Source organism: Lutjanus erythropterus, chromosome 11 (assembly GCF_056507025.1).
Source record: "Lutjanus erythropterus isolate fLutEry1 chromosome 11, fLutEry1.hap2, whole genome shotgun sequence".
Taxonomy (NCBI): domain Eukaryota; kingdom Metazoa; phylum Chordata; class Actinopteri; order Lutjaniformes; family Lutjanidae; genus Lutjanus; species Lutjanus erythropterus.
In genome coordinates this window covers 16,879,192-16,893,696 of record NC_139327.1, presented here as the reverse complement: position 1 = coordinate 16,893,696, position 14,505 = coordinate 16,879,192, and the positions used below count along the sequence as shown (strand labels likewise).

Sequence of the window (14,505 nt, the reverse complement as noted above, 5' to 3'; positions counted from 1 at the left end):
CCTTTATATTGTTTTAACACTGTGTACTTTGGACACCAAAAGAGATGATTTTAATTACTCTGCCTGATAAGGCCTCTTCTCAGGACTGTGTGGGCATGTGCGCACAGATTAGAGCAGGACAAATTACACCTTTATCATTCTTACAACATTAAAGTCTGGTGATGTCATTTAATTGTAGTGCAGCTCTGCCCAACTCCATCCTGAGCAAAGATCTGTTCAACCAGTCACTGATAACACCTCCAGGAGGGTACTGGACTGTTAAAAAGTATGTAAAACTATTATTTTTTTTATTTTGGAGAGCTAAGCTCAGACCCCTAGTAATTTTATTTCAAAGAAACATATAATATAAATTGGAGAAGGACCAGTTTGTAAGATTTATGATGGTTTATATGGGAGAAAAGGAATATAATATTCATAACCCTTAAATGTTTTATGTGTCTGGGGGGATACAGTCATTTAACAGGCTTTGGGGTGGAGGGTACTAAGTGGGTGCACTTTATATCATGAGAAACACTGTAGGAGAGATAGGTCATGTGACTTCATACCAGCATTCAAAAATATCCTCACCATTTCTATCAAAATACAAGACAGCAGCGTATGTGGACAGAGTGTTATTTTTCATTTCATGTATATTTTTTGTTTTATAAAATTATGTTTGATCGTATAAGTTTGTCGAAAAATTTTTATTATATTTTCTCGACTGTGGTAATCAGGCACTGAATGTCTATGCTGGAGGATACATCGCCCCGATACGGATATAAAACAAGAATAATCACTCAAAAATATACTTATGATGACAAAATATTTATATGTGCTTGCCCTTTGTTTTCATTCTTGTGTTTTCAATACCTTAGAATGAACCTTTTATATCTGAAGCGGGTGCACGCTGCTTCTTTAAATCAACTGTATAACGGATGCTTGTCAGAATATAAAGAAATGAAACAACTAACAACAGACTAAGATGAGATCAAGGTATTTTATTTTTCAAACAATTCTGTATTAAGACATGAATTCATTCAACACAATCTTTTGAAAGTTTAAAGTTTATCAGTCTATGAAATACAATCTGGAGTTAACCTCTCACAAGTAACACAGACGCGCGCACACACACTAAAACATTGCAAAGATGTTTACCGTCTTAAAAAAAAAAAGTTATTGAAAAAAAAAGAATAGATATTGTAGTTCTGTCCAAAGATCCATGTTGTTTTAGAGCTCCCCAAGTTTGATCCGCCTCACTCCCAGCTACAGCTGCTAATCCATTCACACATCATTGATTAGAAATGTGAGCTATAAGAATGAAGTGCCTCGTCAGAATGTTAGTTCAGAAAGGCAGTTTGTGGGATTTCATTGCAGCAAAACAAGAACAAGCATCCCAACAGGTGTTAAAGTGACAGAGAGAAGCAGTTATTTCTTGTGATTACGAACAAAAGTAAATTACAGAGCGGTTTCTGTAACAAGCAACACACAAACCAGCCTACATTCAGTCTGCCAAAGGCCACTGAAGAATCACCTCCTGCCAGTCACACTGAGGTGGACAGCCAGCCACGGGTTTGACTTGTTCAAATGCTTGTATTGCTTCTTAAAAACAAATGTCATCTTCCTACAGGACACCTGTCTCTCACATGTTCTACACCCTCAGCGCTCCACCTACGATTCGGTGGTGGCTCTTTCTTTTTTTTTTTTTTTTTTTGATGAGAAACTTTGTGTCAAGTTCCATGAATTCAGCAGTCAAATGTGGTCATGCTTGCACAAAGTTTCCTTAAAACTAAAGAGCTGTGAGGTTAAGGTCTTTTAACGGCTCTTGGCACAAAATGGAATTGCACTTTTACATCTTAAAGGTGCTTTTAGGTAAATCAACAACCAGAACCACTCATCTGTGTTATAAACAACCCATTATAAGAATGTCCACTGCGTAAGATTAGATTAATAATTGGAAGTGACTGCCTCGATCAAGTTGATGACATACAATATAACCTCACCCCAAAACTAGAGGCAGATATTTATCACAAGGCTTTCAGACCAAGTTTATTAGTAAAATAAGGGTCTCCTTAAGGGTGGGGTATGCAACTCCAGAGCCAGACTGTTGATATTTGAACTAATCAAACAAACAAATACACCCCTCCCTTCAGAAGCACAGAAGTATATGTGAGGAGATATCAGTTGTATCTGTAAAAATTGTATTGGATTCAAATCACATACCCTACCTTTAAAATAAACAACTGCTTTTACTAAGTCAAATGATCCAATCCAGAAAAACAACTGTCAACACAAATTAGGCAATAAAGATGAAAAGCTATCTCCTGTGTACTTTAGTTAGAAATCCTGTTTATTTAACCGCAAGTAGTTTGATGTGCAACAATAAGCTTGTGCACCATAGCCGAGGTAGAAATACAGTTAAAGTATTCCAAATAAGTTTGACATTATGGAAAGTACTTGTGTTTAAGGAGAACTTCACTGATTTTACTCATCAAAAACACTGAGTAACTAGCTGGCTAATGACTGATGTAGATTAGCTAGTTAGGCAGAACTAATCAACATCAATCCTTAGCTAGCTAGTTACATTTGACAGCTAATTTTAGCTAATTAAGTAGCTAGCTAATCTACATCAATCAGTAGCTGTCAGAGGTAACTAGCTAGCTAACAACTGATGCAAATCAGCTGTCTAGTTCATTTGTGTTTTGCTAACATTACCTCATCTGATGTCACTAGCTAGTTAGTGATTGATGAAAATTAGCTAGCAGAGTAAAAATGATGGGAATTGGGGTCAATTGCCACTAAATGATCAAAGCACTTAAATGCTGCCATTTTTGATCCACAATCCAAAAGCCAAGAGCCAATAACCTCACAAGGGCCATCGCACTCTTCACATCACAACTGCACCACCTGTGTGATGATACCTGTCGTCACCTGAGCATATTAACCGCCTGTCAACCTCACATAGGTAAGTTGCACCCAAGGCCAGATCAAACTCGAACCTGAGTCAAGACAAGCGTCTGAATCAGAGCCACAGTCGACTCTTCTGGTAACAGGAAGACAGACATTATTCTTCTGTCTAGATAACTGAAATGTTGCAGTAATTGACAGTGTCCACATACAGACAGCTGTCCCAGCGGACTCCACCATTCACTACAACCAACCACTCAGACTGGTTACATATTGACGAGTTTGACGACTGCTGAGTGAATGAGGGAAAATAAACTCCATCTCTCTGTTTTACGCTAACTTATAACTTTGATCTCTCGGCCTTAAAATACATTGTGCTTTGATTAATAGAGCGGTACACATTTTTATATAAATACAAATCTGTCTTATAGATGTACATTCACTTTATTTCTCAATATAGACTAATTTACATATTTTATAAAATAGGCTTCTCAGAATATATCGAGCTAATTTCCCCACTACGAGACCACACAATCAACATCATTAAAGAAGAAGCGCTTAAACTCATCCTTGCTGCGAAAACCTAGATTTTTTTTTTTTTTGAGCAGACATCACACAGACTTGAATTTTAATCTGTGCACAAGTACTAAGTTTTCTCTACAAACATGTTTCATACGTATGGCTTTTCTCTATGCTGGCTCCCACTGTCAGTTCACCCTTTACATGTTACACTGGTTTAATTGGACATTTATTAACTAGCTTCTCTGTTATTGCAACTTTCTGAATGGATTATTATCTCTTGATCAGTTTAGGTAACATATGTGGTGCCAAAAAAGCATTTCAAGTCCATCTACAGGATATTGTGGATTTGACTTAAGTGCACTTAACTGGCACAGGATTTAAAATCGTAACAAGTGAGCAAATATAGTTGTGCCTCTTCTTCAGGAGATTTCAAGTAAGAGACAAGTGATGGGGGCTCATTAAACCTCTTGTTCTCAACACCTCTCACTAACTTCCCAACTCCAAGGCACTGCTTAAACTGTAAACATGGCAGATTGATAAAAAATTATGATTTGACCATAAAAAGCATGAGTGCCAGAGCTCCTGGTGGATTGTAATTGTGACATTTGAAATGTTAGTCATGGCACATAAACAGATATTTAAGAATAAAAACACATTCGCTAAAGGGGAAAACAAGTTCGATACAGTACTCTATACTCTTATTTCAATGGCTTACATGCACATCAAAGTATCTGCTCACGATATATCTGTAATGTTTACTGAAGTGAAAGTGCTTTCCATGCCCATTTATACAGTTTGTTTTTATAATCTTTTATAATCTTTGATTAAACGCTCTCTGCCCTGACCGTACAGTATACTGCATTCTTAATAGCTTTCTTTCTGAGTATATAAATATACCTCCTTAGCTTAAAAAGCAGACTATCCCATTGATCAAAAACCAAGATTCCTTTCAAAACATCCAAAAGCTTTTCATACTCGCAGTTTGATGAAAAAATTACAGATGTTTTCTCTTAACATTAACATGTCAGCAATTATTTATAAGCAGATGAAGTAAGTTGTTGAAAAATGATGATACTGTCTCAACTCCATGGTGATAAGCTGCATGAAAGGAGTGAAGAAAAAAGCTCGACTTTAAAATGTCCACCTGTTAATAACAGTAAAGTGCTGTGGCAGCACGATGTTGTTGTATCCGAGTGAATCATATGTTGACCTACCCTCTGCTGACAGAAAAATCACGAGCTACTTCCTGGTAACACTGCCTCATACTTCTACCATACTGCCTGGTGTATGAGAGCACACAGAATCTCCCTTGTGAGGCTGCCTACACAAAGTGGACCCCTGAAAAAGGAAAAACCTACACACTACTAACAAACACACAATGTGAGGATCTCGAGCAACTAATAAAGCATGATACCATAATATTATTATTATTAGTGAGAAGTCAGCTGACATTTTTGGATGTATATACTGAAAGGAAAATTGGTTAGTGATCTTTAGGAAGAGTTTCAGCTTCATTCCCCTTTGGCCTCCCTGTTGCAGAATATGCTGTGAACTTTGGCAGAATGTATATAGATATAAAATATATTAAGTCTCATGTGTTCCAGCTGTGTTCTCCAAAGTGCCTGATGAGATGGAGCCTTCTGTGGTATTGCAGAGTCACCCTACGTTAAATCTTTCCACTGGCCTAAAGACAAATATGAACTGTGCCACACTAAGAGCTGTTCTACTGCAATCCCCCGGGGATAAACACTTCTCACAAAAAAGATCCACACTAGTAGCGAAATAGTCTAAGAACTGAAATATAATACAGTAGAGTAGATCACTGCAGTAGGAGGGTGAAAAAGCCCCGAAAGTGATCTCCCTTAGTCACTTTAATCTCAGACACGCCCTCCTTCTTTCCACGTTTCTCTAACGTCCTCAATTGTTGTAAGACTACTAGCCAAACACACTGAACTCCCCTCTTCAAACAAAGACTCCACAAGAATAGCGTATATTGCAATATAATAGCAATATAATTACAGTAAAATTAAGGATACCAGTAGGCTAATACCAATACAGAATCACTACATATAAATAACAATTTTTTGTATTTTTGTAAATCTATGAAAACAAAAAGTTTAGATACAAGCCTGATGGTTTCACTTAAAACCATAGAAAAAAAGGCAAAGCAGGAGATTTCACAGTACTCATTAATGTGTACTGTACATTTAATGAGACATCTGATTGGTTTTCATTATTTATTTGTTCTCAAAATGAAATTTTATTTTGCTTTTGAAGCATTGTCATGATTAAAAGTTGCAACGTCATTTGCCATTCAGGCCAGAAAAAGTTAGCAAAAGCAGGACTTCAGGTTACTGTCTACTACAGATAACTAAAAATATCTAAACAAGCTACTTTGTCCTGACTTCAGTGTCCCTTTGTAGTATTTTTTGTACTAAATCCTTCCGTTTAGCCTCCCTGAAATTGTTGGGGGAGAGGGTCCATAAGCCACTGCAGATGGACATTCCAGCATTTTATTATTTGACGTCTGTGTGTCCGGTGATGACACACTGAATGGAGGCTAATAAGAGGCCTGCATGATTTAGATCTAAGTGTAAGGTGCTACCTATTTACAGCTTCATTTCGACGTACAGTATAGGTAAATAATGCCTTCTTCAAAACCTACTGTAGAACCATCGAGGAATGTGTTTAACATACTTCACAATTAGGAACTAAATAGTCACGACTGAACACAGGTCCACCAAGTAAAGTAAATCAAGACGAGAATATATACAGTACAAATTAATAGATGGAATATTAACATTTGAAGCTCATCAGTGATTTTTCGTGATGATTCAAGGGAGAATGTTATCAGGGGGCCTCGGTAGAAACTGTGTCTTCAGGAGTGTAGGCTGGAATGGATTTAGAGTGTTTGTGTATGTGTGTGTTTGTCTATGTGTGTGTGTGTCTTTGGAGCATGAGTGCATGAGTGAGAGCGAGCTGGAGAGAAAGAGATAGAGAGCTGTTCACATTTGTGTGCATGCGTTTTGTGAGATTTTTCGGATGCACTTCTTTCTCTAAACCCTGCAGGATTCCACACACACTGACCGCAGCAGCTGTTCCTTCACCAGTTCATGATGCAGTTTCTGTTCAAGGTCATGAAGTACACCTGGCTGCTGCCACCAGACCGCACTGATGCGAAGAACACCTGAGGAGCAGCGCAGACACAAAGGACATGTGTGTCAGTAATGTCTTTAAATTCAGCTGCTGTTAGTGACCTGACTGTCCAACGGTTTAAGTGTCTAAGTGTCCAAAAATACATAAAATTGGCAAAGATAGCAAATAATATACGGTGCAGGGAGAGGCAGAAAACCCAGTGGGTTTATTTGAAGCCTCCAACTGAATAATGTTAAAATTTCACAAGATTATTGAGAATGCAAATTAAAATCTAATAATAACAGTGTTATAATGTGTATGATAACAAAAATAACAAAAACCGTATAATATCCATTTACTGCTAAAAAAATGAATGTAATGTAAAAATGAGATGTAATGATACCAAAAACTGGAGGTGCTATAATATTGAGATAAAAGGTCCATGATACAATAATTAGTACATTTAAAAAACAAAGAAAATGACAACTTGTCCTTTATTACATAATGTATATGATTTGCACAGCATTTTGTTTGCACAGAATTGTGCATGTACAAAACACTGGCATGAACTGTCTTTGGCAATGAATGCTTAAACTTTGTATGCAAAACACCGCAAAACAAAAACAGTGTAGCAGTGAGAAGTCCTTTTCTAAAATAAATTAAAAATAATAAAATAAAATCATTAACACTGTAATATCATGGCAGATCGTCACAGTCTAGTATTGAGACATTTTATTGTTGCAATATTGTAATATTCAATATATTGTTAAATTCCTAGTAAAATGCACATCATTATGAGTATAGCAAACAAAAAATGGATAACAATATATGACGAAAAGCAGTTACAAAAAAATGTGTAAAACGTTTAAAAAGTAAATAAGACCAGAAAGCAATGACTTGCAAATCCTTTTTGACCTATATTTAGCTGAATACAGTACAAAGATAACACATTTAATGTCCAAACTGATCAACTTTATTGATTGTTGTAAATATACACAATTCTGAATTTGATGCATGCAACATGTTCCAAAAAACATGGGACAGAGGCATATTTATCAGTGTTACATCACCTTCTCTTTTAACAACTTTCAGTAAGCACTTGGGAACTGAGGCACAAATTGTTGGACTCTGAAAGTGAAATTCTTCCTCATTCTTGCTTAATGTACAACTTCAGCTGTCCAATTGTCATATTTTGTGCTTCATAATGCACCACATATTTTCAGTCAGGTCCAGACTGCAGACAGGCCACTCTAGTACCTGAACTCATTTACTATGAAGCCAGACTGCTGTAACACATGCGTAATGTGTTTTGGCACTGTCCTGCTGAAATAAGCAGGGATATCTGTAAAAAAGATGTTGTTTAGACAGCAGCATATGTTGCTCCAAAACCTGTATGTACCATCCAGCATTAATGAAGCCTTCACAAATGAGACAGTTACCCATGATGCCATGGGAACTAACACACCCCCATACCATTTGACTTTTGAAGTTTCCGCTGGATGGATGGTCCTTTTCCTCTTAAGCAGGGAGGACACAAAGCCATGATTTCTAAAAACAATCTGACATGTAGCGATTTCTCTTAATCATCTGAATCGATTGTAGATGTGAAATCCCTAAATTCCTTGAAACTGCGTGTAGAGAAAAGTGGTGAATCTCACCCAATCCATGCCTGTGAATGACTGAGCTTTGCAAGGATGTTCCTTTAATATCAAATCATGATACTACCACCTGTTACCAATGTTAATGTTATGTTAGTTACTGTTGTAACTGTCAAATGGTCCAAGCAGGTGTTTTCTGAGCACTCCTCTACTTTCCCAGTCTCTTCCTGACCCTGTCCCAACTTTTTTGGAATGCTACAGGCATCAAATTCAGAATGAGAGCACATTTACAAAAAACAACAACAAAGTTTATCATTAAATATCGTCTTTGTATTGTATTCAACTGCATGCAAGTCAAAAAGGATAGATGCAAATAATTTCATTTACACAGTGTTTTTTGGATTTCATGTTTGAGGTTTAAATGCTTTTTTAAGCATTTTTTGTAACATCTCTCTTACCTTGTCATTTCGCTCACAAAGGAACTTCAGCCTCTGAGCTCTTTTGTGCATGAAGACACCGTCCAGGTGGCCGGTCTCCACAGAACGAATCTCAATGGCCTTTTCTCCCCATCCCATGATCTGATTTGAGCAGATATGAGCTGCAAGGAAAGACGTAATATTTACAAAAAGCAAGCCGATTACAGTTTATACAGATGACGTGTCTACTTTTATCTAGTATTTATTTATTATCTTTTTTGCAATCGACCCGCACCAACAGATGTGGGCATCTCGCCCCACTGCAGAACCACATCTTTGATGATGCGTCCATAGGTGTTGACGTAGACGCCCTCGTCTTCATAGCACAGCAGCATCTCCATGCCATCTGAGCTGGGCAGGAACACAATTGCGTGTGGTGTCACGTGGCTCTGGATCTGTTTGAGATGAAAATGGGAGGGATGAAATCCTATAGACTTCACAGCTCACAAAACACTGCTGTCTGACAGCTGTATGACTTACATGAACAGGGATATAAATGTCATAGTTGTTTCCAGAGTCCACATCAATGGCATGGAAGCCAGCACAAGAACCGTAGATGACCTTCAACCTCTGACCCTCCTCCACTGTCAGGTCAACTAGGACAGGCCTGTGTGGTAGGTCTGCAAAAGACTGGTTAAAAAGGAGACAAACAGAAAGTGAGCATGAAAAGACAATCAACTCAAACGCTCGTCTGGTTGACTGATTGCATAACTAACCCAGCTCAGGGGAAAGGGGAGACTTACCTTGAAGGCCATGAATTTGTGATATGGTTTAGGCGCCCAAGCATACACTTCCACGGCATTCTTCAAAGCAATCACCAGGAACTTTATCCTCTCATATTTCACTGGACAGAAAAGCCACAAGGCCATCAGACATCAGATACTTATAATCAATAATTCACTGAGCCAGATGCATTTATGAGAATTTATCCAGAGTGGAACAGACGGCTGTGATAAACAGTCATCATCTGTCACTCACCCACTTTGTAGTGCACACAACCCTCCATCTCCCCCACAGTGGTCCAGCCCTGCTTCTTCTCCACCTCGGGATCATTGTGGAGAATCTTGTTCCTCAGCCAGGCCAAGTAGTAGACACGTACCTTGTTTTTCTTGCCTTGATAGACACAATGGAAGATCAATTAAAATGAAGATAAATTTCAGTAATTATTTAAATGAATTTAAACTGCTGTTAAAACATATTTTCACCTTATTACCATTTGCAGACTATACACAGAAGAACAGAGTTATATAACCTAAACTTAATATGATGATTTGGGTTCTCTCAAAACTATAATATCTAACTCCTGGTCTAATAGGTTGCTTTACACTTATCAACACACAATGTTTAAACTTTTAGTTGAGCAAATATGTTGGCTGCATCCTTCTGCTTATTATTAGCATTACTACTGATTGTTTCTCCAAATTTTTTATGTTGTGCCCACACAGAGAGACGTGTCCCACAACTTCCAGCATCAAACTGCTGCACTTGATGGGCAGACCAGTTCTGATCTGATAGGTCACAACACAAAGACCACAGCAGGATGAGTCCGTGTTTACATCATTGATGCTTTGTGCTCAAACACAGTCAAACACAGTCAAAGTTGATGGCAGTGTTTGCCATATGTTGAACTTTTTATGTGATGATGTTAACTATACTATCATCCACTTCTTATTGCTGCTGTTTTACATTCAACCTGATGCAAATTCAAAAGATGTACGACAGAAGTATTTCCTGGGTGTATTTGTGTACATGTCTAAATAACTGTACATATTACTTTATTTTACTGCATTTTATATTAGCCTATTCTACTCTGAATTGAATTAATAATTAATAATAATAATATAATAATAATAAGTAATAATTTAATTATCTGTATCGCATGTGTGTTTAGCATGAAGGAACGACAACTCTCACTTCTCAGTGCAACCCTGTGTTGTATGATGATAATAAATTACCTTGATATCTTGATGCAAATATCTGATACAAGCATCAGCCAAGATCTGCTTTACTGTAGTACAGTATATTGTAGGCCTGGACCATAAACCAGGCCTGGAATTTAATAATTTTAGAGGCCACTTAGCCTACAGTTTTGTCAAATCCATGCAGTAAAACAAATAAAACAACAACAACAATAATAATAATAATAATAATAATAATAATAATAATAATAATAATAATAATAATAATAAGTCCACAGAAATAATTAATTTAATGGGAAGGTTATTCAAAAAAGGAGTCAGAGTCAGCTAAGGCAACATAGTGATATACAAGCAAAACCTAACATGATATGCTGAGTTTCTTGTCTTATTTGTTCACTAATTTATCAAACTCTGGTCATAAATACGCTGGGTTTAATAAACGCGCTGTCAGAATTCAGAAGCTGCAAGAATTCAGAGTCTCAAAAACAATAAAAGGTGTCTAAAACGGAGTGACAGGAAAGAGGCAGAGGACAAAATGTTGAACTTTAACAATGAAAATAAGAAAATGTTAAATATTTTCACTTAGATGCATTAACTGCAAACTGCCATGAAAGCACTCAAGGATTATGCTCTTGCTCATAAATAGCCTATGATATCCCCTGATAATGGAGCATAGCAACTGTGACACGCAAACAGCCAACAGGTGTGTTGTTCAGTCAATATGTGACACAACAACAGAAACATCCTGGGTTGAGAAAATGAGTGCAGAAGGTGAGGAAAGCATTTCAAATATTTTATCATGATAATTGTTTCTGTTATTTAGCCCAAAGCCTAGTGTATTGAATATTATTTGCTATTTCTAATACTCCTAAATCAAAACCTTGATGAAAAGGAGGTATTTGAAGTGCAAAGTTAAAATTAAATGCAAAATTATTACTCTGAAGGCACAAGCACAATTTGGTAAGTAGTGTTTGGTGTCCCATTAGCAAAGTTAGTAGTAGTCAGTAGTTAGTAGTAGCCAAAAGCAGAGACAGCTTTAACCAATTGTAGTGAGAGCAGACTGGCGATGAGCCACAGTAATGACCTGATATAGTGATGAGCAGGTTGAGGCCCTCTAGGACGTCCATCTGTTGGAACCTGCGGGAGTTGATGAGGGGGTAAACCTTACCCTGACCACTGCGGTCCAGCAACTTCAAACCGTTCTCTGTACCGACCAACAGGTTCACACCTAGGGGCACACATGCACAAATAACTAGCTATTTCATTTTGAATAAAATTATTGCAATTATTGCCTTTCCTCTAGCCACAGCTAAAAATATAACATGATTTTTTTTTTTGTTGTAACCTTTGTTATTTGACATCTCATATGCTTTCATTTTCCATTATTATTTCCAAATAACAACCTGCAGCAACTCTAATGCCATGATATGTCATTTCGTTTGGGTGAGAAACGAAAAAAATACAGCTTTAATGAATATGTGATGTAACTGAGTGTGACATCACCCATTACTAGTGTATCTACAAGCCTGTTTGTACACACAGTTTGGCACATAACTACTCAACTTTGAGATGACTTTTTCCACATACCACTGAGACGAAAACAGCTTTTGAGAGGAGGCTTGGAGAGCAGGAATTGATTTGATAAAAATAGCTTTGATAATGAAAGCAGAGACACCATGTTCTCTCATGTAGAGTTATTAATGTCACACTAAGACTAATTGAAGGTACACCAGCGGCCTCAAATCTAATTTTCACATCACAGGTTTTCAGTTGTGGTCATGTTTGCAACCAGCGGAGCTGACATATTACTTCTTTGTCAGGATACTGAGCCGGAGATAAGAAGGGTTAAAATAATTTGGCTCTGACACAGCACCAACAATCTGACTGACCTGTCAGTACTCAGAGTTTTTATCCTGAGTCTGGTCACTCCAAATATAAATCATACTTTGAATAACAAGTTGGTTTTAGGTATCTAATCTTTCTTTGCATTTACACTCAAGTACTGAATCTGTTCTCACCCCAGAGCGCAGCACACAGGATCTCAGAGTTGAACCTCTTCTTGTACTTGCGGATCTCAGGTGTGTCATTGGGGGGGCGTGTGTTGGTGGGGTTGACATTCACCATAGATCCTTTTCTCACCTCCATCTTCAGCTGCTCAAACCTGGAGCCTACACATGGAGGCAGCAATGAAAATGGCTTAAATGAGGAAGGAAAAGACAAACCAGGGCAAAATGCTAAATCTTAAATAAAATAATAATAATAAAAATGAATCTTCCATTCATCCTATTAAAGGGAAACAACTGTCAATTAACAAGTTACTTTGTATAGAATTTATGTTGTAGTGTAATAGAAAATATTCTATCTCAAGCAAAACCTAAATTTCCAACAGTACCTGCACAAGAAATGTTTAAGATGTGTAAGAAATGTTTAAAGGGACAGTTTGGATTATTTGAAGTGGAGTTGTATGAGGTACTTATCCATAGTCAGTTTGATTGATTTTTTTTTTTAGGTGGACCTTTTTTCATGACCCTGTCCACAGCTGTTCACTGCTTAGCTTCTGTGCTGGTACTCCTCTCTGTTTCTCCAAACTGGGGTGTACCAACCACCATCAGCTGTAGCTAATACACTGACTATGGATAAATACCTCATACAACCCCACTTCAAATAATCCAAACTATTCTTTTAAGGTTGGAAATACTTTTTCAGTTGTAGCCCTTATGTTTAATGCTCAAGTATCTCCAAGCAGATGTTGCTGCAAATCTTAAAAACCTTCTGACTCACCAGTGACAGACATGTTATCCCCTGTACCTGGTGACTGGTACATTCCCAGATCCACAAAGGTGGTGAAGGAGGACTTGCCAGATGCTTTAACCAAACCTCTCGATTGATACTGGTGGAGAAAAAAATGTGTATGAGTTATTAAATGTTGTTTTAGGTTAACATCATATCTGAGAAGATTTTAGTCTGTCAGACAAAATGTTAAAAACTAACATTTTCTAGGCATATATGGCATTAAAACAGCAGTTCTAAGATCTATATTTTTGATGGTAGTTCACAAACAAGATGAACTGATTTGTCATGAGATTAAGTGTGCTATGGGTGGACTGTTTGGCAAGAATGATGGCCGTTAGGGAACATAAAAATAAACCAGGAATTTAGGACTGATATACTTAGCATCAGTTAAACTCACATCATAAACAGAGTCCTTCCCAGGGGAGGAGTGAGTGGCTGAATCAGTGGGGGAGTGGGAGGGCTGAACCACATCTGGCAAGTTAGTGTACCCATTATGGCTCCGTTTCTCTGGGGTCTTTCAGGTAAAAGAGAAACACACACACACAAACACCTCCATGTATTGCATAACGTCAATGACAGACTTGAATCTAGGTTAATCTGCTGCACCAATTACCAAGGCATGATCTCTTTGGTTAACATACCACAGTAACCACAAGAAGTGAAGTAACAGTCGTGACCACACTTTCTTTAAAAAATCAAGTTCATGTTCTAAACACTAGCAGAACCAGCCAGCTGTTTTGTCTTGTATTAATATATAGAATTAATATAATTAATTAATACACAAAACAAACATATTATGCATTTACAGTATAAGGGTATGGAGATAAAAGATGACCTGAAACACCAGCTGTAAACAGTGGAGGTCTACTGACAACACCAAACACTGCCGGTGGCTGACAGACGTAGTTTAAGCCCCTTGCTTGACCTTCAACCTCCACTGTATAACTATTTTTCACCACATTTACACATCATAATTTCTGGACTCAGTTTTGCCAACTTTCCTGCCAGATTTAGCAACGTCATAAACCCTCTTAGCACCTTTATTTCTAAAAACAGATAGCGACAAATTTAGTGCCTTTTTCAGGCCATAAGGGAAAAGGTAAGAAATACATTCATTTTTTTTTTTTCAATTTTCTTCCAAATCTCTGGATATGTAAATAGTTTGTTCGATTTTCTCCC

The 14,505-nt window shown here is 37.4% G+C and overlaps 1 protein-coding gene across 3 annotated transcripts in view; it reads right to left on the bottom strand.

Annotated features, from left to right (window-relative positions):
- Positions 1 to 5,398: 5,398 nt before the first annotated feature.
- Positions 5,399 to 14,505, bottom strand: part of mink1 (misshapen-like kinase 1) — a 42,679-nt gene continuing 33,572 nt past the window's right edge. For all 3 annotated transcript variants that reach the window (XM_084731026.1, XM_084731028.1, XM_084731027.1), the window contains 10 exons: positions 13,724 to 13,840; positions 13,315 to 13,423; positions 12,552 to 12,701; positions 11,618 to 11,761; positions 9,593 to 9,727; positions 9,358 to 9,458; positions 9,095 to 9,244; positions 8,850 to 9,009; positions 8,597 to 8,736; positions 5,399 to 6,592 (listed from right to left, as the gene is read on the bottom strand). In XM_084731026.1, coding sequence (XP_084587152.1) covers positions 6,509 to 6,592; positions 8,597 to 8,736; positions 8,850 to 9,009; positions 9,095 to 9,244; positions 9,358 to 9,458; positions 9,593 to 9,727; positions 11,618 to 11,761; positions 12,552 to 12,701; positions 13,315 to 13,423; positions 13,724 to 13,840 — 1,290 coding nt within the window. In that variant the 3' untranslated portion in view covers positions 5,399 to 6,508. The remainder of the gene's footprint in view (positions 6,593 to 8,596; positions 8,737 to 8,849; positions 9,010 to 9,094; positions 9,245 to 9,357; positions 9,459 to 9,592; positions 9,728 to 11,617; positions 11,762 to 12,551; positions 12,702 to 13,314; positions 13,424 to 13,723; positions 13,841 to 14,505) is intronic.